Source organism: Peromyscus maniculatus, chromosome 19 (assembly GCF_049852395.1).
Source record: "Peromyscus maniculatus bairdii isolate BWxNUB_F1_BW_parent chromosome 19, HU_Pman_BW_mat_3.1, whole genome shotgun sequence".
In the NCBI taxonomy this organism is placed as follows: Eukaryota; Metazoa; Chordata; class Mammalia; order Rodentia; family Cricetidae; genus Peromyscus; species Peromyscus maniculatus.
Window position 1 is genome coordinate 37,501,248 of NC_134870.1, and position 23,920 is coordinate 37,525,167.

Here is a 23,920-nt window from a genome sequence, read left to right on the forward strand (position 1 = left end):
CAAGGCCAGCCTGGGCTACCAAGTGAGTTCCAGGAAATGTGCAAAGCTACACAGAGAAACCCTGTCTCGAAAAAACCAAAAAAAAAAAAAAAAAAAAAAAGAATCTTACAGCAACACATTTGTAACTGTGAAAAACAAGTCACCCATAATGACAACTTAGGCAATACTCAGCAACTGATAAAATCTACATATTAAAAGACATCCCTATCACTGAATGACTGACAACACAGAACATACAGTACCTTGGTGTACAGTACAACATGCAAAGGTTTGAGATGGATGACACTATACATCCTTCAAGGATTTGTAAATATGTGAACAATTACACAGAGTTACTTAGGGAACTAGGTACTTACAAGTTCTCTTTCTCACTGATTTCAGATGCTGCCTTTATTCTAATGTGCTGCTGGGACTAATTCTAACATTTCATTTCCCTTGTTTATTGAACTATTTTTTAATACTAAACTTTTGGTTCAATTAGCAATATATTACAAACACCATTGTCTTTCTTAACACTTGTATAGTATCGCACTGTATGAATGTATTATAAACAGCGCCTTTTCTCCTATGACTTAAAATACATTGGAAGATCCTTGAAGCACATCATCATCTATTTGTGTGTTTAATCTAAATTTGTAGATATGCAACTGCCTGAGCAAAGCATGTACATATTTAATTGCGATAGCTTTTGCCAGCATACTTCGTGTCTGGCAGAGCTGGTTTCTTCTTGCTTTCTCAGTTTTAATGGCTAGTCTAATACATTCTCTCAAATGAAAACGAGCATAGTATTTATTGCAGTGGCATTAAATTTACAAAGTAACCCAAGAAAACTGTTTTCGTGATGTCTTCCTATTAACAATAAGGCACAGCCTTGAGTCTATTGTCTTCTAAGAGTTTTCTTTTTCCAAAGCAGGATTTTCTCATATAGGTGTTTCAAACATGTCTGATGGGGTTCATACATGAGTCTGTTTCCGCAATCACAGAGATCTTGAGGTATATCTTCTAAACGGTTTAGGTTCATGTAGATATAGATATGAAGTCTTTTCTTTTACTAAATACTTTTATTGAATTGTAAATAAATTTACACACAGAGAACAGTGCACAGAGCATGACTGATGGCACAGCCTGGTAAACACTCATAAAATGAACGCACCTCTGTAACCAGCACCAGGGCGCCCTTTAGTCTCTTGTAGGGCAGAGAAGCCAAGTAAAACACAGTGTACAGCAGATGGTCGCACTTACAGAGAGCTTACACACAGGGAACCTAGCGGGTGACCAAGCCAGTCCTGAGAGCATTACTTCGTGGAGGAAGGGAGTGGTTGAAAGAAGGCCATTTCTGACAACATCTGGTGGGAACGTGGAAAGGAAGTCCTCAGGCTGCCTGCACCTTGACTACTGCTGCTACTTGGGTTCTTTGACGGTTTGGTGTCTCAACAAATTCCTTTGGGTTTTTCAAGTAGATGATCCTATTTGCCAAATTTTAATCTTCCTGACTCATGTCTTTGCTCTGACTTCCTTGGCTAAAGTTCTCATGTGGTGTTTAGTAAAGGAGAGAGTGAGCATGTTCCTGTTCTGGCTTCGTCAGAAAGACTCTTTGGATTCAATGGTAGGATGCTTGCCTCTAGGGTAGAGGTGCAATGTTAGTGAATTCTTTATCATTTTCTGATATGAGTACTTAATTCTATCAGATCAAATGTCTTTTCTTTAACACTGTATTAAGATGGTCTAAAACTGAATTATACTTGCATTCCTAATACAAATGCTACTGAGCCATAATTTTATTCTCTCTTTCAAGTGCTACTGGGTTGCAGGCCTAACAATTCGCTGAATGATTTTTATTGATATTTATGTTTGTGTCTGCAGGTGTGGAGGCCTGAAGTCAACCTCAGCTGTTCTTCAGCTTTTCATGTTAGGTTTTAAAATGTATTATTTGTGTATGTGGGCACATGTGTCATGGCACACATGGAGTTATAGGACAACTCCGTGGAGTTGGTTTTCTCCCTTCGCCTTTACATGGGTTATAGGAAATCTAATTCACGTTGTCAGGCTTGTGTAGCGAGAGCCTCTACCAACTGAAACAGCTCACCTGCCTCACCTTATTTTCTCAGCAGGGCTGGACAGGGGGATTTTGGGCTCATCGATGAGGCTGGGCTGGCTAGCCAACAAAGTACAGTGATCTGCCTATTCCTGCTTTCTTGGCACTGGGAACAAGTGTTCAAAACCAAGCCCAGTTTTTGCCTTGGGTGCTGGGGATCGAACCCAGGTCTTCATGGTTGAGTGGCAAACACTACTAGAAGAACTACTGTCCCAGTCTGGAGATACTAGCAAGCCTGAATGACTTAGGATTTCCTTTTTTGGCATAATCTTTGTTATGTTTTAAAATTAATGTGATTGTGCCAACTTTACAAAGTAAACATGGGAAAATTTCTTTTATGTAGTAATTTAAGATTCAAGATTCTTTCTCTAGCCTCTGGAATTATTAATGCAATGTTGAGATTCTTCAATCTTACGAGATTGTACAATGGTCTTTATTTGCATTTCCCTATGGTAGTTATAGTCTCTGTATTAAATTTTATCAATTTACATTTTTCTCTAAAAACTTCACCTTTGAATTTGTGTGAGATTCCTAAGACAACTTGAAATCAGTTGTGTTTAATGGCCCTTCCCCTTGTCATTTATGTTCTCCTACATGCTCCTCCTGTGTGTCTTTGAGGTTAGCTGATGGGTTGTTTCCCTGAGCATCCTTACCATGCCAAGGCCGGAGCTTTTGCACTTCTTGGCTTTAGATTAACTGCCTTTGCTTTTCTTCCTGCCTCCTTCCTTGCTTGGTCTCATTTTGCTCCTTGCTGCAATTCTGAGGCCGTGCGTGTCACTGCAAACACTACAGCTGCTGTCACCACCTTTTCAGTGTTAGATTTCACTGGTCCGGTGTGCTCTCACCTGGGAGGGCACTGCTCCAACTCTGGGGACCGAATACTCACCTGCTTTTTAAGTTAAGTCATTGTTCAGAAGGAAGGGTTGCTCTAGGAAATGGCTCCATCTTCCCAGCACCCTTCCATTTTCTGTCATTTAAATGATTATGTATGCCTATAATTCTGCATCTATGTCTACAGGCCTTTCCTCCCAACATTTATTTTAGCTATCTCTGCTTTATGTCCTAGGCCTATCCTGTCCAACTGATTCTAATTCTAGCAGTTTCTTTCCAGTGCTGTGCTTTACCTCATTAATTTCAAAAGGTACATGGCATCAGGCCAGGCTGTTCTATCTACTGTAATCAACATACCTTCCACTGCCCCGCACTCACCAGACCGCTGACAGGATCTGGAGAGCTCTTCTGAGTTTCAGCCTTTATTTTCAGATCGGTCCATTTCCTCTGTAGTGAGAACATGGCAATACCACAGCTCTCCAATTTGCAGGGCTTCAGAACCCGGGTACTTTCCTCCTCTACCCTCTGCACAGGTAGGGCACATTTGTTCTTTCACCTGTGCTGAGGCTCATGGGGACCACCTGTCCCCAGTGTTGCAGCGCCTGTGGTGATACCTGATCTTCCTCTGTCACTCACTGGGAAAGTTTAGAAACTGCTCTTGTTGGCAGCATCTTCCTTCAGTCTAAACCCTGTTAAGATTTCCATGTACAAGAGATTTTAAAAACACTTCTATGGTCATATGAAACCATAACTAGAAATTCACTGTATGCAAAGTGTTTTTTATATACGATCTCGTTTAAACCTGAATCAGCCTAGTGAATGAAATTCTATTTCTCACTTCATTGTACCATAGGGGAATTGGATCCAAGATCATGCTGCTCAATGGGCAGATATGTAATTTAAACTTCAAGTCATCTTGCTTCAGATGACCCCATCACTCTGTTTATCAAATACTATCAGGTCTGGCACTTCAAATTATGACCATTGTCAGCAAAATTTATATTTGAACTTTATTATTTATACCTATTAAAAAATCTAATAAAAACAAGAATTGCAGGTCAAACCTAAAACTGTAGGTGACAAATAAATGTTCCTTGCTACTACTCTTCCAAAGTTCAATGAGAGAGGAGATGGAGAGAGGCTGGCTAGGAGGGCACGGCTTGGCACATCTGAACTTCATGCTTCTCCTCTTACTGTGCCCCTACTGCAGGAGAACAGATTATATATGAAACATTGCTTTTAATTTACTTTATTAATAAATGTTTTCTTAGACACATCTATTTAGGAAAAGCTAAAAATAGTTTTTTCACACTTCAAAACAACTCAGCATTTTTTGGTTGATATGTTTCTATGAAACACCAACATTCACTGGTCTATAAAGTATCACATGGAACCAAGGTATACTCTTAAGTATACTCTTAAGAGTATATTAGAATTATTCTGCCAATAATATTTCTTTGCCAGTAAATTACTCAAGGAGTTTGCAAATACAAACTACTTTTCTGTTATAAATCTTCTCTTTATTAAGAACCAATTTTCTTACCTTCCAACAACTGACAGCAGCAACTCAGGGAAAACACTGGCTCCTGCTATACACCTACAGCGTTTGCATACACGCTCTTTCAGTTCTTAATGGCCAAGAGAGAACTCAGCTTGAGGCAGGACTGTTGTTACTTGCTTGGATTTAAACAGAAGCAACTGGAACAACTCCTGGGAGGATAACAGTTGTTGGTAAAGCTTTTCTCTCCACCACTGGAAGATTCCTCTCTAATGAGGATTTGGTTGGTTTGTTAGTTTGGGGGCCAAGGATCAAAGCCAGGGAGCCCAGGGCCTGTGCAAAGCAGGCAGTGAAGTGAGCTAGACTCCCAGCACTGTTCCACTTGACTTTGCAAAGTCAGTTCTAAAACTAAGCCATGTATTCTTTTTAATCATATGCTGTTTCCCTTTAGAAGTATGTTTTATTTAGGAAATGTCTCTTTAGTTTAGGAAATAATGAAAATGCTATTATCTACCCAGTGACACCGATAATTTAGCTTTTACAATGATGTCTGTAGATTAATAATACAACTTTTATTACTAGCAAGACTAACACACTCATTTCCTCTAATGAAGAAATTTCCTTCTTGTCACCAAGTCATGGATGTGATTTATTGACAAGCTGATTGCTAACAAAGATTTTTACACCAGTTTCTTTTGGTTGTTAGTTCATAGAATTAAGACAACAAAACAAGACAATGAATAAGTGAAACCATAATTTATCCCCTCTAGATGGATATATTTCCCTCCCACGTAGCCAAAAATATAAAAATATAAATGACTATGTATACCTCAGTGGTTCTGTTTATATTTAAAGATTTATCAAACTTGAAAACATTAGAAAATTATTTACAGGTTGAGTATCAATATCCAAAATGCTTGGAACCAAACATAATGTTTCAGATTTTCAATTCTATTTTCAGATTTTTCAAATATTTACATATGCACTTTACCTTGTGGATGTGACCCAAGTCTAAACATGGAATGCATTTATTTCATACACTTTACTCAGTAATTTCAAGTAGTTTTATATACTATTTACAGTGTCCCTGAAATTCATCTGTGACCTGTTGCATGAAGTGGTGGAATTTTCCAATTATGTCATGCTGTCAGTCAACAAATTTAGATTCTGGAGCATTTCAGATAATGGATTTTATTATTTTTGTTGCTGTTTTGCTTTTTCAGTTCAGGATGGGGTCTCACTATGCAGCTGTGTCTGGTCTGGTACTTACTATGCAGACCAGGATGGCCTTGAATTCACAGAGATCTGCCTGCCTCTGCCTCCCAAGAGCTGAGATTAAAGGCATGTGCCACTATGCCTGGCCCAGATATTAAATTTTGGATTAAGGATGCTCAACCTGGTGGGAGATAAAGCAGCTAACTACAGTGGCTACAAAATACTGAAAAGGAAAAAAAAAATCGAAGCAACTAAAAAGAACTCAGTTATAACCATACAAGTATAATTTACAGTGTCATGAACCTCAGAAGAATAGAACACTGAATATCTTTTTTCTGGACAACAAAGATTATTTCTTCCCTTGCCCCCGACAAAAGCCAATGATTTGGGATTAAAACAAAAGACAACAGGTACTCACCCAAGGAACCTATAATAAAGACAACCCAGACCCTTCTCATTCATAATTACATGACCTTCTCCCTCAGTTATGCACTACTCTCTCTTTAGAAAACTATAGCATTAGTTAAGCCTATTTTTTCTTACTATGAACTTTTAATTTCATCTGGATAGCTTACACAAGTCTAGTTGGCACATCTTAAGAATAACACAAAATATGTTATTCTTGAAGAAAATTATGAGACCATCGATTTTTAAAGAAAAACCCCAGATACTTAATTCAATAAAGCAAATTTCTTCCCATCAGCAGTAGAGATTTTTTTAAGTGATCACTAAATGCTCACCTGAAGATTATCAATGCCATATGAAGTGTAAACTTGAAGATTTGTATCCATTTTGTAAGCCAGAACTTGTACTGAAGGGTTTTAAGAAGATAACCTACATACATTTGGTAAATCTATTCCAAGAAATCTCTCAGAAACACACTATAAACATTTAAGAACCACAACAGAGTCCTGCTGAGGTTCCCAACTTCAACAAGAATTTTCTTTAAATCCAGTCCAGTGGAAGTGTTAGCAGTACAAGCTTTGACTTAAGACTACCCCTGTAAAAAAGAGCACACTTGGTTACACATGGCTTTTAACCTTGAGCTACAGTTATGCTACAAACCCATTACCCCAAGGTCAGTCAAGTGGAAATATGGACATTCTCTGAGCACTCTTTAGAGTCCTTGGTCTTCCAGCTTTGATGGAGATCTCGAAGGCGCTCAGAAGTTCGTGTGCTTACATTCAGAGCAGGATGGACCTTGCAGATCCCACTCTCCTCCATTAGGGACAGGCCACAGATCCCGAAGTATGCATGCAAAGCATCTGCAAAGGCATTCAAACCATGGTCAGCATTCTCACTTGTACACACTGCAGAGCACCTACAGCCAATCACTACATTAAAAGAATTAGAAAAAAATGCTAGCTTTTGAATGAATTAGCCTCAATTTCCAGCACTATTTTAAAAAGTCAATCAAAATTATGTACTCTATTACTGAAATTACTATTAGAGGAACACATCACATGATTGTTTTGCCTATGTTCTCTAAGGATAAGAATAACAATGCCTTCTGCAGACTCCAAAATACAGAGAAAAAAAGAATTTATATTATAAAATAATTTTTTTCTTTCATTTTCAATTGTGTTTTCATGGTGCTAAGTGCACCGAGGGCCTTCCAGATTCTCAGCACACCCTTCACCACTGAGTTGTAACCAGAGCCCTAGAAAGTTCTCTAAAAATGAAAGTAAAAACAGCCTTTGAAACCAGCAACACCCGCCCTCCCACCCTTTGTCTCAAAAGCTCATAAGGATAAGCCAACACTGTGTGGAGTGGATGGAACTCCTAAGCATACACCAACACTGTGTGGAGTAGATGGAACTCCTAAGCAAATGCCAACACTGTGTGGAGTAGATGGAACTCCTAAGCAAATGCCAACACTGAGTGGAGTAGATGGAACTCCTAAGCAAATGCCAACACTGTGTGGAGTAGATGGAACTCCTAAGCATTCACGAACACTGTGTGGAGTAGATGGAACTCCTAAGCAAATGCCGACACTGAGTGGAGTAGACGGAACGGAGAGTCTACCTGGAGAGACGTGCTATTTCTTCCCTGACAGTCCACACAGACTCACTTTCTACGTGGTGTAGTAACGACTCCTCTGCCCTAACCTCACTAGTCCCCCATTTCCAGGGAGCCACAACCCACTGCTGAGCAGTCATGAAAACACATGGCCTCTGCTTGCCTGAGAACCTTATATAGACTTCAGAAATGCTTAGATCTCTGCAGTTGCAGAAACACTACAAAAAAAGTTTCATAGCAACCAAGAATACTTTTCTATTTTTGAAATGGCCAGCATTTAAGATCCTAAGAGCTATTAAAGTTCAAAATACCTTACCAGGTCTAACTTTGTCACAAGCTAAATGGCTCAATTTCATCTAATTTTCAGAGTAAAAAATAAAATTTTCCCTGTTCCTTAAAGTTACTCTAAAATTACAAGGTGAACACAGCAGTATTAACCTAGTTTAGGAATTAGAAAACCTTCCAGGAAACAAAGGTAGAGGGCTGGAGAATTAGCTCAGCAGTCCAAGAGCACCGGCTGCCCTTTCGGAGCTGCAGCACCCACAGCTCCTAACCATCTGTGCCTCCAATTCCAGGGCTCCGACGCCCTCCCTTTCCTGGCATCTGCAGGTGCTGCATGCATGTGCCGCACAGACATAAATACAGGCAAAATATTCATACACATAAAGGTTAAAAGAAAAAGGTGAATAGCAAGAAGTATAACGCCAATTGAGAATAAAATAAATTGTATCTTGTTTAAAATCTAAATCTCTCCATATTGAGGTTTTGTTCTCAAAAGAAGTTTTGTGAAAGTCAGAAATCAGTACTTAATTTCAAACTTAAAACACAACAAAATACTCAAACAATCCAAAACCCAAACCCTTCATCTGCAGACAGTGATAGACTTCCTTTAGTAAAACAGAAGTATTCTTCACAAAAATAATAAAGGTCCTGGTGCCAAATCTGCTACAAATCTTACTAAATCCAAGTCAGGGCACTCATTTGGAAAACTGTTGCTCAGATGGTTCTCCTAAAGGCTCGGCAAGCAGACTTGCCCCTCAGACCGTCTGTGTGATGGTGTGCAGGCTCCAGGGACACCGTGTCTCTAAGTCCTCAACACACCCACATGTGGATACCAACGCTAAACTTAGCAACTGATCTCTCTAGAAAACAGCTCCACGAATTTCCTTCTAAACAGACTGGAAAGCTGCGCCCGATGGTGGTCCACACCTGGAAGCCAGCAGGAGAAGACTCAAGACCATCTCTGGCTATGTAGTGGGTTCAAGAGGAACTCGGGCACATTATAAGATCTGTCTCAAAAACCTAAAGCCAACTGAACAAAAAGCCCACAAAAATAAAATTCCATGATACCAGAAATAATTGCTATTTCAAATATATGAGATGCTTTCCAAATGATTGTGTTTCTTATATCTGTTATTTGTCAAAACACTGCCAGACTGACAGAAAAAAAAAATGGCATCAGGACCAAAATAATCACCAAATTTCTTAAGACATCAAACATATTTATGTCTATGTGTTATATATAGCAAAAATCTCAAAACAAATATTTTGCTTTAGAAATTGATTTGTGAAAACATATGCTAGGGTATACCTTTGTAGCATCCCACATTTTCTCTAAGAAAGCATGTTTTACATTTTTAAAAAAAGGGCAGGTGTAATTATTCCTTTTACTTTAGCACAAAAATAAGATTTCATGAGCCTCTTCTTTAGTTTGACTCAAGTACACACTCAGAGCACAGAAGTTCTATAGAGATGAGCAGAAAGCACTTCCTAATGCTATGATAACCGAGACCACAATTCTATTACAATGCTACAATGCCATGCCTTAGAGCTAGCTGTGTATGTCTATAGTTAATCCTCCAATAATATGCTAATCAAACATGCCTGCTCTCAATTACTTTAGCAATGACTTTTATAGACAAGCTACAAACAGGTTCATTTTGCTAGAGTAAAACCTAACGGTGTGAGTAAAGGCTGAGAAGGATGCTAGAGAGAGGAGCTATTTTTTGAGTGCCCATCAAACCGTCTGTAGCTATTTGGTTCCTGAATTTTAGGCAAGAAGCATGAGAAATCAGAAATTAAGGTACTCATCTAAACCCAGAGTAGTGGCCTTTCATCCTGGCACTTGGGAGGCAGAGGTAGATAGATCTCTGTGTGTTTGAGGACATTCTCAGTGAATTCCAGGCCATCTGGGACTACACAGTAAGACTCTGACTTTTAAAAAAAAGCTAACGGAAACACCAAAATTTGGAGGACAGTATAGGCAGCGAGGGATACCTGCATTCAGAATTTGAGAAAGTTTATTTAGTATATGTTCACTGTATATAATAATGAGTTTCATAAGATATTTTCATTGATGTATATCATGTGTACCCTCTTTTCTCCCCAACCTGACAGTCTCTTCTTCTTTATATCATATGTGTATAAATGTTCATCTATGTCTATATAAAGTCAAGGATTCCAAATAAGGGTAAACAGACAGGTATCTGTCTGAGCATGTTGCACTCTGTTTACTGTGAGAATCTCCAGTTGCATCCATTTTCTGTCAATAACATAATCTCATTCTGAATAAACTCCATTTGGTACATATACCACATTTTCTTTACCCATTCATCTGTTGATTGACACCTAGGCTGGGTCTATAACTTGACTATTGAGGACACATGGCTACTGAAGTCTCTCTGTAGTATGTTACTTTACAGTTCTTTGGGGTATACACCCAGAACTGGTACATCTGGATTATATGATAGATCCATTTTTAATCTTCTGAGGAACCTACAATCTGATCTCCATAGTGGCTGGAATAATTTATGTTATCACTGGCAGTGTTTAAAGAGTCCCTTGCCTGGCATTGTTATTTGTTTTAATGGCAGCCATTCTGACTAGAGTGAGAGGGTATCTGAATGTCGTTTTGTATTTCCCTGATGACTAACAATGCTGAATCTTTTATTTTTTCATATTTTATTGGCCATTTGAACTTCCATCTTTTGAGAACTGTCTGTTCATTTCATCATTCTATTCATGGGCTGGGTTGTTTGGAATTTGGGTATTTAGGTTTCTAAGTTTTTATGTATGCTAGATATTAATCCTCTTTCAGATATATGGCTAGTGAAGATATTTTCCCATTCTGTAGGCTCTCTTCACTATATTAACTGCTTCCTCTGTTGCCTAGAAAAATTTTAATTTCACGGGATCTTGTCAATTGCTTTACTTTAAAGTCAAAAACTTTACTAAGAGTAAAGAAAGTCCCTGATTTTAGTAGCAATGTTTTGAGTTTTTCAATGTTGGTTAAAGCTGTGCCCTGCATAGCCTTTATTATGTTGAGTTACATCTCTTTTATTCCGTTTCTTCAGGGCTTTTATCTTGAAGCAATGTTAGATTGTCAGTCTTTTCTGCATGTATTGAGATGATCATGTGATATCTATCTTTGAGCCTTAATTATGTGATGTTATATATTTAGTGACGTGTGTTGAACTATCCTTGCATTCCTAGAATGTAGTCTACTTGCTCGTGGTAAATGAACATTGTTTAAAGCAGGGTCTCATGTATGACGGGCTGGCCTCAAACTCATTGTGTATCCACAGATGACCTTGAACTTCCAATTCTCCTGCTTTCACTTTCTATGAGGTGAAATTTCAAGCATGCATCATCACATCTTGTTTACATTGTGCTAGAGATGAAATCCAGGGTTGTACACATGTACAACCTGTACAACAATGTACAAGCATTCTAGTAACTAGCTATACCCAAGCCCTTGAGCAATATTTGTTAATGTATTGTTGAATCTGGTTTTGAGAATTTGTTTTTTTAAACTTAGAAGTCATTCTTGTTTCCCTCAGGACTCAGTTAGCTTCATCAACTTGAAATAATCTAGAATCACTTATGAAGAGGGAACCTCAACTGAAGAATTGTCCAGTTCAAACTGACCTGTTGCTATGTTTGTAGCCACATTTGTGGGTAATTGACTTGATGTTGACAAATGTAGGAGGGCCCAACCTGCTGTGGTAAGTAATAGCCCTGGGCATATGATCCTGGGCTGTATAAGAAAGCTCACTTGGTTGGGAGGGGTTGGTGCATACCTTTAATCCTAGCACTTGGGAGGAAGAGACAGGTGGTGAGTTCAAGACAGCCTGATCTACAGAGTGAATTCCAAGACAGCCAGGGCTACAAAGTGAAAGCCTATGTCAAAAAATGAAGCAAACAAGCAAGCAAGCTAGCTAGCTTGAACACAAGACACTGCAAGGCAGAGAAGGAGCCAGTATGCAAGTGTCCCTTAAGTGATTTCTCCCAATGATGGATTGTAACCTAGTTGAATAAGTCAAATTAACCGTTTCTTCCTCAAGTTGCTTTTGTCAAAGTTTTATTACAGCAACAGAAAAGCAAGCTAGAACACCATTAGCTCAAGTCACAGCTAATGATTCTGATGTTGCAGATGAGCCAAGTAACGCCTTGTTTTGGATAGGAACCATTCAGACCACCTGCCTTACTTTCACACCTGAAATACAACATTTGTAAGTATTAGGGATGTAGGGGACGTATACTATACTAATATATATATACAATTTGCCCTTCCTTTATACTACCCATACTTTAACTCTGTCTTGAATATCTTCATGACTTCTACTTTGTGTGTGGGTACGGGTAGGTTTATGGCTGCACACTGTAGAGGTCAAAGGACAATGTGTGGGGTTGGCTCCCCCTTTCTACCATGTTGGTCCTGGGGATTGAACCCAGGTCACTAGGTCTGGCAGCAGGTGTATTTATCCACCAAGCCATTTCACCAGCCTTCAGACATAATCTTTTACAAAATGTATTATTTATTGTAACGTTAGAACTGTGGCAATATTTTCTATCATAAAAATTTCTGAAGAAAACATATACTTACCAGGTCTACTCAAGAAGTAAAACATATACTGCTTTAGATTCATACCAAATGTAATTACCTGGATGACTGTCTGGCCATTTGGCAAATCCCCCCACAAGGCGATCTTGAGTTGATAAGATGTAATTCCTGTTCTTCTCAAAGTTAGTGTACTGGAAAATTTTCAGAAGCTAAAAACAAAATGACAAAAATTAACAGGCACAAAACTTATTGGCTTGTGACTCACATTTCAGCTACTGATCATTTGGATAGGCTTTTCCCTAGCTTAGACTCTCAGAGCAAATCTCTGGGGACTTGAGCACTTAAATTAGCCAACTACAGTATTTTTTATTTTCTTACCAAGCTCATTAGTAAGAAGGTTTAATATTGTCAAGATATGACTTCTACCCATGCCCACCTACAGATTCAGTAAATATCTACTAAAATCACATGGGGGGTGGGGGAGACAGAGGAACATTACTCAGACATAAAAAGGAAAATTTCACATATACTACAAAATGGATGGATGGTTCCTAACATTATGCTAAGGGAAATAAGGCAGAAAGAGAAGAACAAATATTGTATGATTGCACTTATATGAGTGTGATGTGATGGTTTACAATGTGTGTCTGTGTCTGTGAGGGACTATCAAGATTAGGTTGACTGAGTTGGGAAGCCCCCTCCCCAAGTGTGGGCACACTACTTCCCCAGGCTAAGATCTTGGACTGCGTAAACAGGAGAAAGCTAAGTAAGCACCAGTACTCACTGCTCTCTGCTCCGATGGAGGACAAAATGGTCAGCTGCTCCCTGCTCCTGCGGCCAGACCTCCCTCCGCCCCCCGCAGAACTCTAAGTCTAATCAAAGCCTCCTTCCTTCAGTTGCTTTGGTCAGTTATGTTAATAACTCTATGAGATTCCCAGAAATGACATATGAAGACAGCACACACACAGTGAGTACAGGAGGCTGGGGAGAGGACAGTGGGACACTCCTGACAGGATCAGAGGCCATGGGTCCAATGGCAGTGCTGGGTAGATAGTATTCTGGATATCATGACTACTGGATTACATACAAGTGTATAAAAAGTACTAAACATACTAAGCTACAGCTCACCACAATGAAAGAAGTTTATAGAATTTTATAACCAGCTTGACATCTCAGAGCCTTCTGATCAAAAGGAGAGAGTTTGGTATTAGGAGCTTCTGGGTGTGATACAATAGGAAACAACCTCATCACTAAGTGACACTTAGTGTGGAAAGCAATTATGGCTCATTTTTAGATGTGGTATGATACTAGGGATGCTGTTTTCCTAAGTTATTTCATTTAGAAAACATTGAAGAATGTCCAGAAAACCAAACCCAACAAATGACTGTCTTGAAGACCACACAGTTATTGGGAGGAGTGTATCTGAAACGGGTGTAAAGGACAGCTGCTCTGGGAGGACCACTACTGATGCATGAGGGATGCGTGGGAGTTCATTACACTATCCACTCTATTTTAAGTATGTCCAAAATTTTTGACTACAAAAGTACAACCTAATTTTAAAATGGCGTTAGAAGTAAACAGATAGGCTATGGCCTTCACTGTAAACCAGTCTTTTCCAGAGTCCTTTCAACCACACACAGGCTATTATATATAAGATGAACACAAACTTTTGCCATAGTCACAAGAACTGCACAAGGGTGCTTCTTAAAGGTGAAGACATTTCAAGATCCAAATGATGTAGATAACAGCTCAGTGACTTTATGTAACAAATCCAATCAACGAGTTCTGGAAGTTTTAGGCAAAACAAACAATAAAGAAGAAAGAAAAATTTTAAATGGATTTATAGCAAATGGCCTACGGTTATCTTTTTAAATTAACTTTCTGCTTCCAGTTATGACTTCCAGATCAATCCCTGTTCTACATGCTCTAGTTAGCCTTATTATGGGTATGTAACAAACCCTACTACATAAGTTTTATGTGGGTACAAATACCAAGTGGCTTGGGTGCCTCATTTCCATGGCTTCTCTTACCTTTAGAGTCGCTCCCACCCAAAATGAGTAACAGGTGTCAACAGGCTTATTGGGTCTTCCATGATATCCATTCTGCTGCCTCATTATACACCACCTCTTTATCCTGTTTAGTTCTTTTTCTGAAAAGACTTCTTCCAATTTACCCATCAGGCACAGTGATGCAATGCCACAAAAGGTGGACCCTCCTAATGATAAAACACAAACTGTAAATTTCTGCTCAGATGTCTATGGGCCTATGAAAGCAGTATACAAAATATTGGGAGAAGGGGAATGGTCCTGTTAGCCTATAGGACAGTGAAATAAAATTTAATAACAAACTCAAAACACTAAACAATGAAGCCTCCCATGTCAACTGATAAAACAGAATAAAATTTAAAATAATTTAGAGCTATAAGAGACATTATACTTTTGGGCTTGGACCAAAATCAAGGACTCTGTTCCAGATTACACAATTTATACCAGAACTAACCCCCAAGTCTGCTTTTCAGTTCCTTTATGTCCATGGGGTCTGTATTCAGGGAGGCAGCTGAGAATTGAAAGCATTTGAAAAGCAAACAGCTTCCTCACAGACTTTCTTCTTGTCACTCCCTGCCCAATACAGTAAAACAGCATTTTTTACTGTAGGAGCTAGGCATTATTACCCAAGAGCCATAAAGACAGGGGCAGTACCACTGGTTCTATACAGATCAAACTCACTGTCCTAGAATGGCTTTCTTACTCAATTTTATGGATTCTGTTAGCATTCATGTTTGGTAGTTATTGGGAAGAATCTCCATCCTCTGAAATGTGTAACTTAAGGTAGTTAATAAGCATACAGTCAGAAGTAAAGCAGGAAACTAAACACACACACATAAACAGGTACATTTTATACTTAAGCACTACACTAAAAAGATAAGGAGAAGTAAGTTCATGGGAATTCAATGTTCAAAGAAAATTAAGGCCAAAGGGACTTAACATTTTTGTTCTGGATTAAGAAGTAAAGATATTTAAAAAGAACCATAGAATCAAATTCATTTATCTGAGCTTCCTACTATGAATCTTGAGAGACAAAAATAATTTTATCCATAGCAAACTCAAACAGCTCAATCCTTGCAGAACACATTAAAACTATACCCCAAAGTGGTCTGCTCCTGGTAAACTAGTGAGATAAAGTGAGCAGCACACTTGACAATCAAGGCCCAGGAGGTCACCGTTTGCCTGCTCAGTCTCTCTGATTCCATATACAGACCAAGCAAAAGACAGAAATGAAACAACAGACGTAGAAAAAGGAGGAAAAGAAATCCCCCGACCCCAACCCAATATATTACATATTTAGACTGGGGAGTAAGGAGTAAGAAAGAGCACATGAAAAGGCCACAATTACATTAGAATAGTACCTTCTAATATTTCTCTCAGAAACATGCTAGTTTATGATTTCTTTCTGAGGTAGGAGGGATGTTAATCTGAGTATTCCATTGTTGTAACATGTCTTGACCCCACAGGTTCATAGCTATGTTAGCCACATAGGGTTTTAATTTTCCTTTCTGTCCTTCTGGACCTATACATTCGAGCCATCTTGCACTCTGTTTCACTTGAGATAATGTTCCAATTCCTAACAGCTGAAAGTTTACCTCCTAAAAAGGCCAAGTTGGATGCCAAAATTTTAGTGCAATTATGGTCACATCAGCACCTGTGTCTACCAGACCAGACAACAAAACACCATTTATTCTTATTGTTAATTTTGGTCTTTGTTCATTAATAGAAGTTTGCCAAAAAATTTTCTTTATGTTTTCTCCTGAATTTTCTGTTCTGTTTCATCATCCCAAGTAGCCTGGTTTATTCCAATAGGCATTTGGTTATTTAATTGCTCTGAGTAGGGGTTTCCTCTATGACTGCAGGAAAGGTCTGAACTGGATTTGCTGTGGGGGCCTGCCTGAGGCCCCTCTGGGAGTTTCCTGAAGAGGCAAAGTATTACCTTGCCTGTCCCTTGTTGACCTACATTTGTTGGTCCAGTGTTTTCCCTTACCACACCTTCTGCATACTCCAGAAGGAAGGGGCATTCTGTTGCCATTGTTCCTTGAAGAAACATTGTTTCTAGGAATGACCTGTTTATAGTCCCTTTTCAAATGTCCTTGCTTTCCACATCCAAAACATCTGACATTCCTCAAACCTCTTGAAATTGCTTCTCCTATCCACATATCATCATGGTCACGAACCTCAACATTAAACGTATCTCTAATCCAATCTTCCAAGGGTGCAGATCTTGCCTTTAACGGCCTGATTATTCTCTTGCATGCTGCATTTGCGTTCTCAAAAGCCAAAGATTCGATTATTATCTTGCTAGCTTCTGAATTCCATACCATTCTCTTTACTGCAGAAGTCAGTCTTTGTAAGAAATCCGTGAAGGATTCTTTTGGGCCCTGTATAACCTTTGTAAATGACTCAGTTTTCTTTCCTGGTTCCTCAACTCTGCCCCTTGCATTCAAGGCTGCCATTTGACACAGAATTAGGGTTTGGTCATCATATAAACACTGTGTTTGTACTGAAGCATATTGACCTTCTTCAACAAGGGGAAGGACAGCAGTGGCAGTGAAGGGTAAGAAAGAGTTTTTACTATCAGCTCTTAGCTACTGCTCTGACCTCTTGTGCTTTTAACTCTTCATTTGGCTCTGTGTTTCTTATTTAATATGACAGTTACATCTACAATCATTAAGCTGAAACAGACAGTTCAAACTCAACTTTCCATGCCAGGGACACAGTGCCACAGAGGACAATCAATACAACATACATTAGCGACACAAGAATAATGTAGGTGAGCTCAGGAGAGAAGATGCAAAGACTCATTTATAGCCAAACAGTGACAAACGAAAGCAGAATGAAGCCAGCATTATAGAAATCAGAGAGCTTGTTCGAGGCTGGGTGGGGACAAATGAGTCTCACCATCAAGTGACACTGAATAACAAATGGAAATGTCAAACTCAAACAAAAGGCACAAGCAGAAGCAGACACAGAGGACCACTGGCCCTAAAGGAAAAAGAGAACCAGCGGAGAGGCTGCAGGCGTGAGTAAGTCCGGCAATCCCTCCACAGCTCAGAGTGAGGGCTGCTGGAGGGCTATGGGGCCTGACCATGGGCACAGCCACTCTACTCTACTCCATTCTGAGACCCTATTCCATGTTCATTCGTAAGGAGTGTAATAGTTAATTCTGACTGTCAACGATCTGACAGGATTTGATTGACTATGGAAGTTTCTACACTATGTTAGCTGAGGTGGGAAGACCCACCCTAGTGAGATCACCATTCCACAGTAGTATTCATCTCCCTGCTTCCTACCTGCAGGTGTGACTAGATGTCTCAATCTCCTACAACCACGACTTCTCCACGAGGACTACGCTCTTTACTGTAAGTCAAAATAAAGCCCTCCTTCCACAGCTGTTTGTCAGGTATTGTGTCCCAATAATAATCAACTAAGTACAGGTAGGTAAAGGCATGTTCCTGTAATAGGTCCTTTTCCTTTTAATCCTCACAGTGGTTTGGCCTTTCTGACTGAACCTGTCACTTACAAAGAAGCCTGGTAACAGAGTGCTGGTATCCCAATTAAATAATATGTAAATCATCAAATGATAGCTAGCACAGAGCAGCAGCTAAATTACATAATAACTTCAACCTGAGTGCACAGCTCTGAGATTACACATTGTGACATGAGGGGACAATCATGCTAGCAGAGGGATGGAGGCAGCAAGTGGGCACAGCACAGCACAACCAGTGATGAGGAACCTCAAGTTCATCTGAGTCTCCAGCTTCTGGACTTACTTCTTCAAAAACAGGAATGGAGGCCAGATGACTTCTGAATAGAGACTGTGATTTGAGAGGGCACATAGCTTTGATGCGCTAACAAACTTAATGGCTACCACCTCACTATTCTAGTCCTGTCCAAAATGAGGGAAAATGTGAGCAAGCAGACTAGTTCAACAGAAAGTGTATTGTGATTATCACTAAAAATAATTATATTATGGAAGGGAAATAAAGTTTTTCATGTTCAATATTTCTTTTTTGGTTTAGTCTTTCAATTGTTATGACAAAGAAAATAACCTGCTGTTTTCTTTTTTTTTTTTTTTTTTTTTTTTTGGTTTTTCGAGACAGGGTTTCTCTGTGTAGCTTTGCGCCTTTCCTGGGACTCACTTGGTAGTCCAGGCTGGCCTCGAACTCACAGAGATCCACCTGGCTCTGCCTCCCGAGTGCTGGGATTAAAGGCGTGCGCCACCACCGCCCGGCAACCTGCTGTTTTCTAATGATAGCCTAAGAAACAATATACTAAGATACATTCATGCACGTAACATTTTAATTTTAACATATTACTAGAAATCTCTCTGGCCTCAATAATCTCTTAATGACTAGTGATCTAAGAGACTCCAGACAGGTTAAGTACCACAGTGTCAAAGACAGATGTGGGAAAAGGACAAAGACGACAGTCTGAGACATTTTTGCGTTAAAGATACCACATGCTATTTTAAAAGTACACACCATTGCCGGGCGGTGGTGGCGCACGCCTTTAATCCCAGCACTTGGGAGGCAGAGCCAGGCGGATCTCTGTGAGTTCGAGGCCAGCCTGGGCTACCAAGTGAGCTCCAGGAAAGGCGCAAAGCTACACAGAGAAACCCTGTCTCGAAAAACCAAAAAAAAAAAAAAAAAAAAAAAAAAAAGTACACACCATTTAAGAAGTCTTACCGTGAGATTCAAGGCCCGCTCCCTGTGCCAGCCCATTGTCATAGGACTGAAAAAGAAAAACACTAGTTAGTTTAATGGAGAATAATAATTCTAATAGTAGATCAGTTGCCAATAAGCTAACTGTTCTGATCTCTTTTATCTTTTAAAGTAAGTACTTTCTCCAGAGCAGAAAAAGTGGACATTTGCAGTCTCCATTCTTCTCTTGTTCAGCAGGCCAAACCATGACCTGCTTTCACAGAGGGGCATCTGAGAGTGTGTGGGGAGGGGAGGTGGGGGACCACATACTCGGCTTCTGTCAATAACAATCCCCAACCCACACTCTTCCATGTGAGCAGACAGTGAACGAAAACACAAGGAGTTCATGCCAACTCAACTTTAGTCATTAAATAAATCTATTATGAGACACTTTTGGCTTACTGAGGATGGATGACAGCCACCTACCTCAATTTCAAGGACTTCGTGTATCTTCCAAAATCAAAACAATAAGAACACTAAAATTTCTACAACTCAAACTTTGCAGAGACATTCCGAAGCTTCGGATTACTTGCCTATAGAAACAGTACCCAATCTCAGCCAACTAGCTCTTATCAACATTTACAAAGACCAGTGGTAATTTGTGAAGAATTATGAGGGAGAAGGAGGGGAGAATCGTTAAGACTGATCTAAAATCTCTGCCTAAGAAGATCATTCTAAGAGTGAAAATACAGTCTCGACTCTGCTCAGCTCCAGGACATACTAATCCCAGTTACCACAGTTTAAATAATAAAAAGATTCAAATCTTTGTAAAAACACTAACTGCATAATATACAAGCTCTTTAGTCCACAAATCTTTATATATATATATAAACTATGCAGCAATCATGACCAATTATACCATCTTTTTCGAACTTGGTTAATAGTAGTTGCTGCCTCCCTTCAGTTAACAAGGCTTTTATTATCCCTGTGGGCTTTTAGCGCTGTGCAAATAAAGACAGGCTATACATACTAGCAGCCTGAGAAGGAGTACAAGTGAAGTAGGCAGTATTCAAAGGCCATGACTTCTGGACAAGAAAAGTAAACACGGAAGAAATGGGCCATTGAAGCATCAGGTAATAAAGGATAACTCGAGAAAAATTTAGAGGCCTGAGAAAAAGGAAGATTTCCTTTCTGTCAGAAAAAAAAAAAAAAATCACAGAATAGATCATGTTTCCTGTGGTGATATATTGTGTACTCTATTTGAAGATCAGAGAACAGAACAAGACACTAGATTAAAACATAGATGCCAGGCAGCAGTGGCACACACCTTTAATTCTAGCACTCGGGAGGCAGGGAACTGTCTGGACCTCTGTGGGTTCAAAGCCACCCTGGACTACTACTCAGTCTAAGAGAAACAGAGCCAGGCAGTGGTGCCACACATCTTTAATCCCAGCACTTGAGATCTTACGCCTTTGCTTGGGAAGCACAACATCTTTAATCCTAGCACTAAGAAGGAAGTGATACAGCTGGGCGAAGAAAGGTATATAAGGCGTGAGGAGACAGGAACTAAAGCTTTTCGGCTGGAGAGCTTTTGGCTGAGGACTCAGAGGTGTTCAGTCAGAGGATTCGTGGAGTTGGCAAGGTAAGATGTAGCAGTGGCTTGTTCCTTTGTCTCTCTGATCTTTTAGCATTTACCCCAATATCTGGCTCCAGGTTTTTTTTGTTTTGTTTTTTATTAAAAGACCTATTAAATTTCATGTTACAGTCCTCTCCCTCCCCACCAAATCACTCAAAGAAATCATACTTTGTTGCAGTGAAAAAAGGACAGCCTGGGGCTGGAGAGATAGCCCAATGGTTAAGAGCACTTACTGCTCTTGGAGAAGACTGGGGTTCGGTTCCTAGCACCCACACAGTGGTTCACAACCATCTGTAACTCCAGTCCTGGGGGATTTGTTGGTTCTTCTGACCTCTGTGGGGTCCTGTACACAAATGGTATACATATACACACACAAAATAAAATATTTTTTTAAGAAAAGAAAAATGGGCAACCTTGAGCTCTCAATACTTTTAAGAGAAGAAAAATCTACTAAACAAAATCTATTTAGTTACTGTTAATGAAAACACAACTCTCAGTGTATGAAAGCCAGTCTGTATAGACAAGAAACAGCCACAGAGACAGAAGGAAAGTAGGAAATTCAACCCAGCACCCAAAACTCAACCGCACATCCCCAAACAAACACTAAAAATATGAAAAAGAAATTACACATTAAAAATAGAGAGCTGGGGAAATAGCTCAGTCTATAAAGTACCTGTGTGTTAGAACCTGAGTCTGGACCCAGAACCCACATAAGAGCCAGGCTCAGTGGCAGACGCCTGTAATCCCAACCCTGGAGTAGCTAATGCCAAGACAGGGGATACCAATGAGCTGCAGGTTCAGTGACAGACTGTATCACATGACAAAGGTAGAGAGCAACCGAGGAAGAACACCCAGTACCTACTCCAGCCTCCACACATGCACACACACCCACACGAGCAAGTACATACACATGGACGGACACACACACACACACACACACACACACACACACACACACACACACACAAAGAAGAAATGGACTAACAGTAGAAAGAAATAATGTGTTAAATGGTTTGAAGAAAAACAAACAAACAAAAAGAAACAAAAACAAAATAAGAAAGATTTGTGAGGTGTAGAGAGATTAGCCAATTGTGGTGGTGCACACCTTTAATCCCAGTACTAAGGAGACAGGGGCAGGCGGATCTCTGTGAGTTCGAGGCCAGCCTGGTCTACACAATAAGTTCCAGGACAGTCAGGGTTACAGAAATCCTCTGTCTCAAAAAGACAAACAAAAACTCAAACAAAACAAAACAAGGACTACATTATCGGACTCCTAGGGTGCAATTCTTTAAAATGAAAACACAAAAAGGGAACCCGAGAGGCTGGAGAGATGGCTCAGTGCAGCACCTACACTGGAGAGGCTCACAATCATCTGCAACTCCAGTTCCGGGGGTCTAACTCCTTCCTACACTCACCTTGCATTCCTGTGCATAACCCCCTCCCTGCCCCAGCACACACAAAATTACAAATAATAAACCTCTTTCTAAAAGAGAAGGGAAACCAAATAAAGTCAGAAAGCAACCACGAATATAAATCTGATCTACGGAGGTAGAAATGGCGCCGAGATGGAGCGCAGTGGTAGAGTGCTTAGCATGCACCTGGCCCTGGGCTGGATCTTAAACACTTAAACACTATTTTGATCACCACCAAAAGAAGTAAAAATGCCAGAAAGAAAGTGGTTGAAATGAAAGACAAGCAAAGGACACATAGAAAATTGAAATACAGAGAACCTGAAACAAAACAGGGCTGGTGACAGTTCCTGGGGAGTGCTTCCCCACCATGCAGAGACAGAGGTCCCAGCATGGGAGGAGGGCAGGCAGGCAGGCAGGCAGGACAGGACAGGACAAAGACAAGGGGCTCTTAAACACGTGTAAGTTCTACTGGCAAGGCGGTGTGGAAAAAGGCACTCTCCTGTGGGGGTTGGAATGCAAATTGGCTCTTTTTAAGTTTGTTCCTTTTTTCCTAAAGAAGAAACAGGTTTACTGAAAACATTTTAAGGGCAGTGAGCTGAGCAGCAACAAGAGTACTGCTCAAGCCTGGTCCACGTGGTCCATCTTTGCATGGGTAGAAAGCAATAAAATTGCATACGCACTTAGCTTTTGACAAAACAATTTACCTAAAGGTGTATCTGTAATATATAAAAAGATATGCAGAAGGTTATCAATAACAGCACTGTTTGTAAGTAAAAAAATATACTCTCTATACAGAATAGTTGTAAACAGAGAATTTTAGAAGAGACTATGTTATAACCACATATTTAAGTAATGTAAAAGTATAAGGGAAAAAAAACGAGGAAAACGGTGATTTTCAAGGCATATTATTCAAATTACCAAATTAACCAAAAAAAAAGGAAAGAAAGAAAGAAAGAAAGAAAGAAAGAAAGAAAGAAAGAAAGAAAGAAAGAAAGAAAGAAAGAAAGAAAGAAAGAAAGAAAGAAAGAAAGAGAGAAAAAGTAAAAAAGCATATTACCAGAAAAGGTAACTGCAGTATGTCATGACCTGCTTAAATAAATGATGTGTTTGCTTTTATGTGGGATAGTTTTGTCAACTTGACTAATCTACAATTAACTAAAACCCACATAGCTCAGCGCCCCTGTGAGGGATTTTTCTTGGTTGATTATTTGAGGTGAGAGGACCCATCCTAAATCACCACATAAGGAGACACGAAAGAAGGAAGCTCTTGTGTCTTGCCTCCTTGCTCTTACTCACTGACAAGTTATCCGGTTGCTAAGGTATTCCTTCACCAGTATTAAAATCTACTTCTTTGGGATTCCAGAGTACACTGACGGCTGCCTGAGACATCCAGCTTCACAGCCACTGAACAACTACCAGATTCATGGCCTTCCCATCAGGAGACACCCATTGTTGAACTAGCCAGAACATAGCCTATGTAAGCCACTCTAATAAACTCCCGTTTGACATACATATATGTCTAATACAGATTAGGGTACCAGAAGTGGGTTGTTGTTTTAATAAGGAGAAGTAAAAAGCATATGGATCTTCTCATCAAGTACAGGAAAGTTAAGTGAGAAAATAATGTTACCTACTGAGTGAATAGGAACAAGATGGTAGGTTTGGAGGTTAGGAAAGGGT

At 39.7% G+C, this 23,920-nt stretch overlaps 1 protein-coding gene across 4 annotated transcripts in view; it reads right to left on the bottom strand.

Moving 5' to 3' along the window:
• Positions 1-1,041: 1,041 nt before the first annotated feature.
• The window catches only part of Pggt1b (protein geranylgeranyltransferase type I subunit beta), a 44,703-nt gene continuing 21,824 nt past the window's right edge, over positions 1,042-23,920 (bottom strand). For 2 of the 4 annotated variants that reach the window (XM_006977663.4, XM_076555215.1), the window contains 4 exons: positions 19,238-19,283; positions 14,532-14,716; positions 12,602-12,710; positions 4,976-6,904 (listed from right to left, as the gene is read on the bottom strand). In XM_006977663.4, the coding sequence (XP_006977725.1) occupies positions 6,723-6,904; positions 12,602-12,710; positions 14,532-14,716; positions 19,238-19,283 (522 nt within the window). In that variant the 3' untranslated portion in view covers positions 4,976-6,722. Of the gene's footprint in view, positions 6,974-12,601; positions 12,711-14,531; positions 14,717-19,237; positions 19,284-23,920 lie in introns of all 4 variants that reach the window. The other 2 variants (XM_076555214.1, XM_076555213.1) reach the window with 2 other exon arrangements.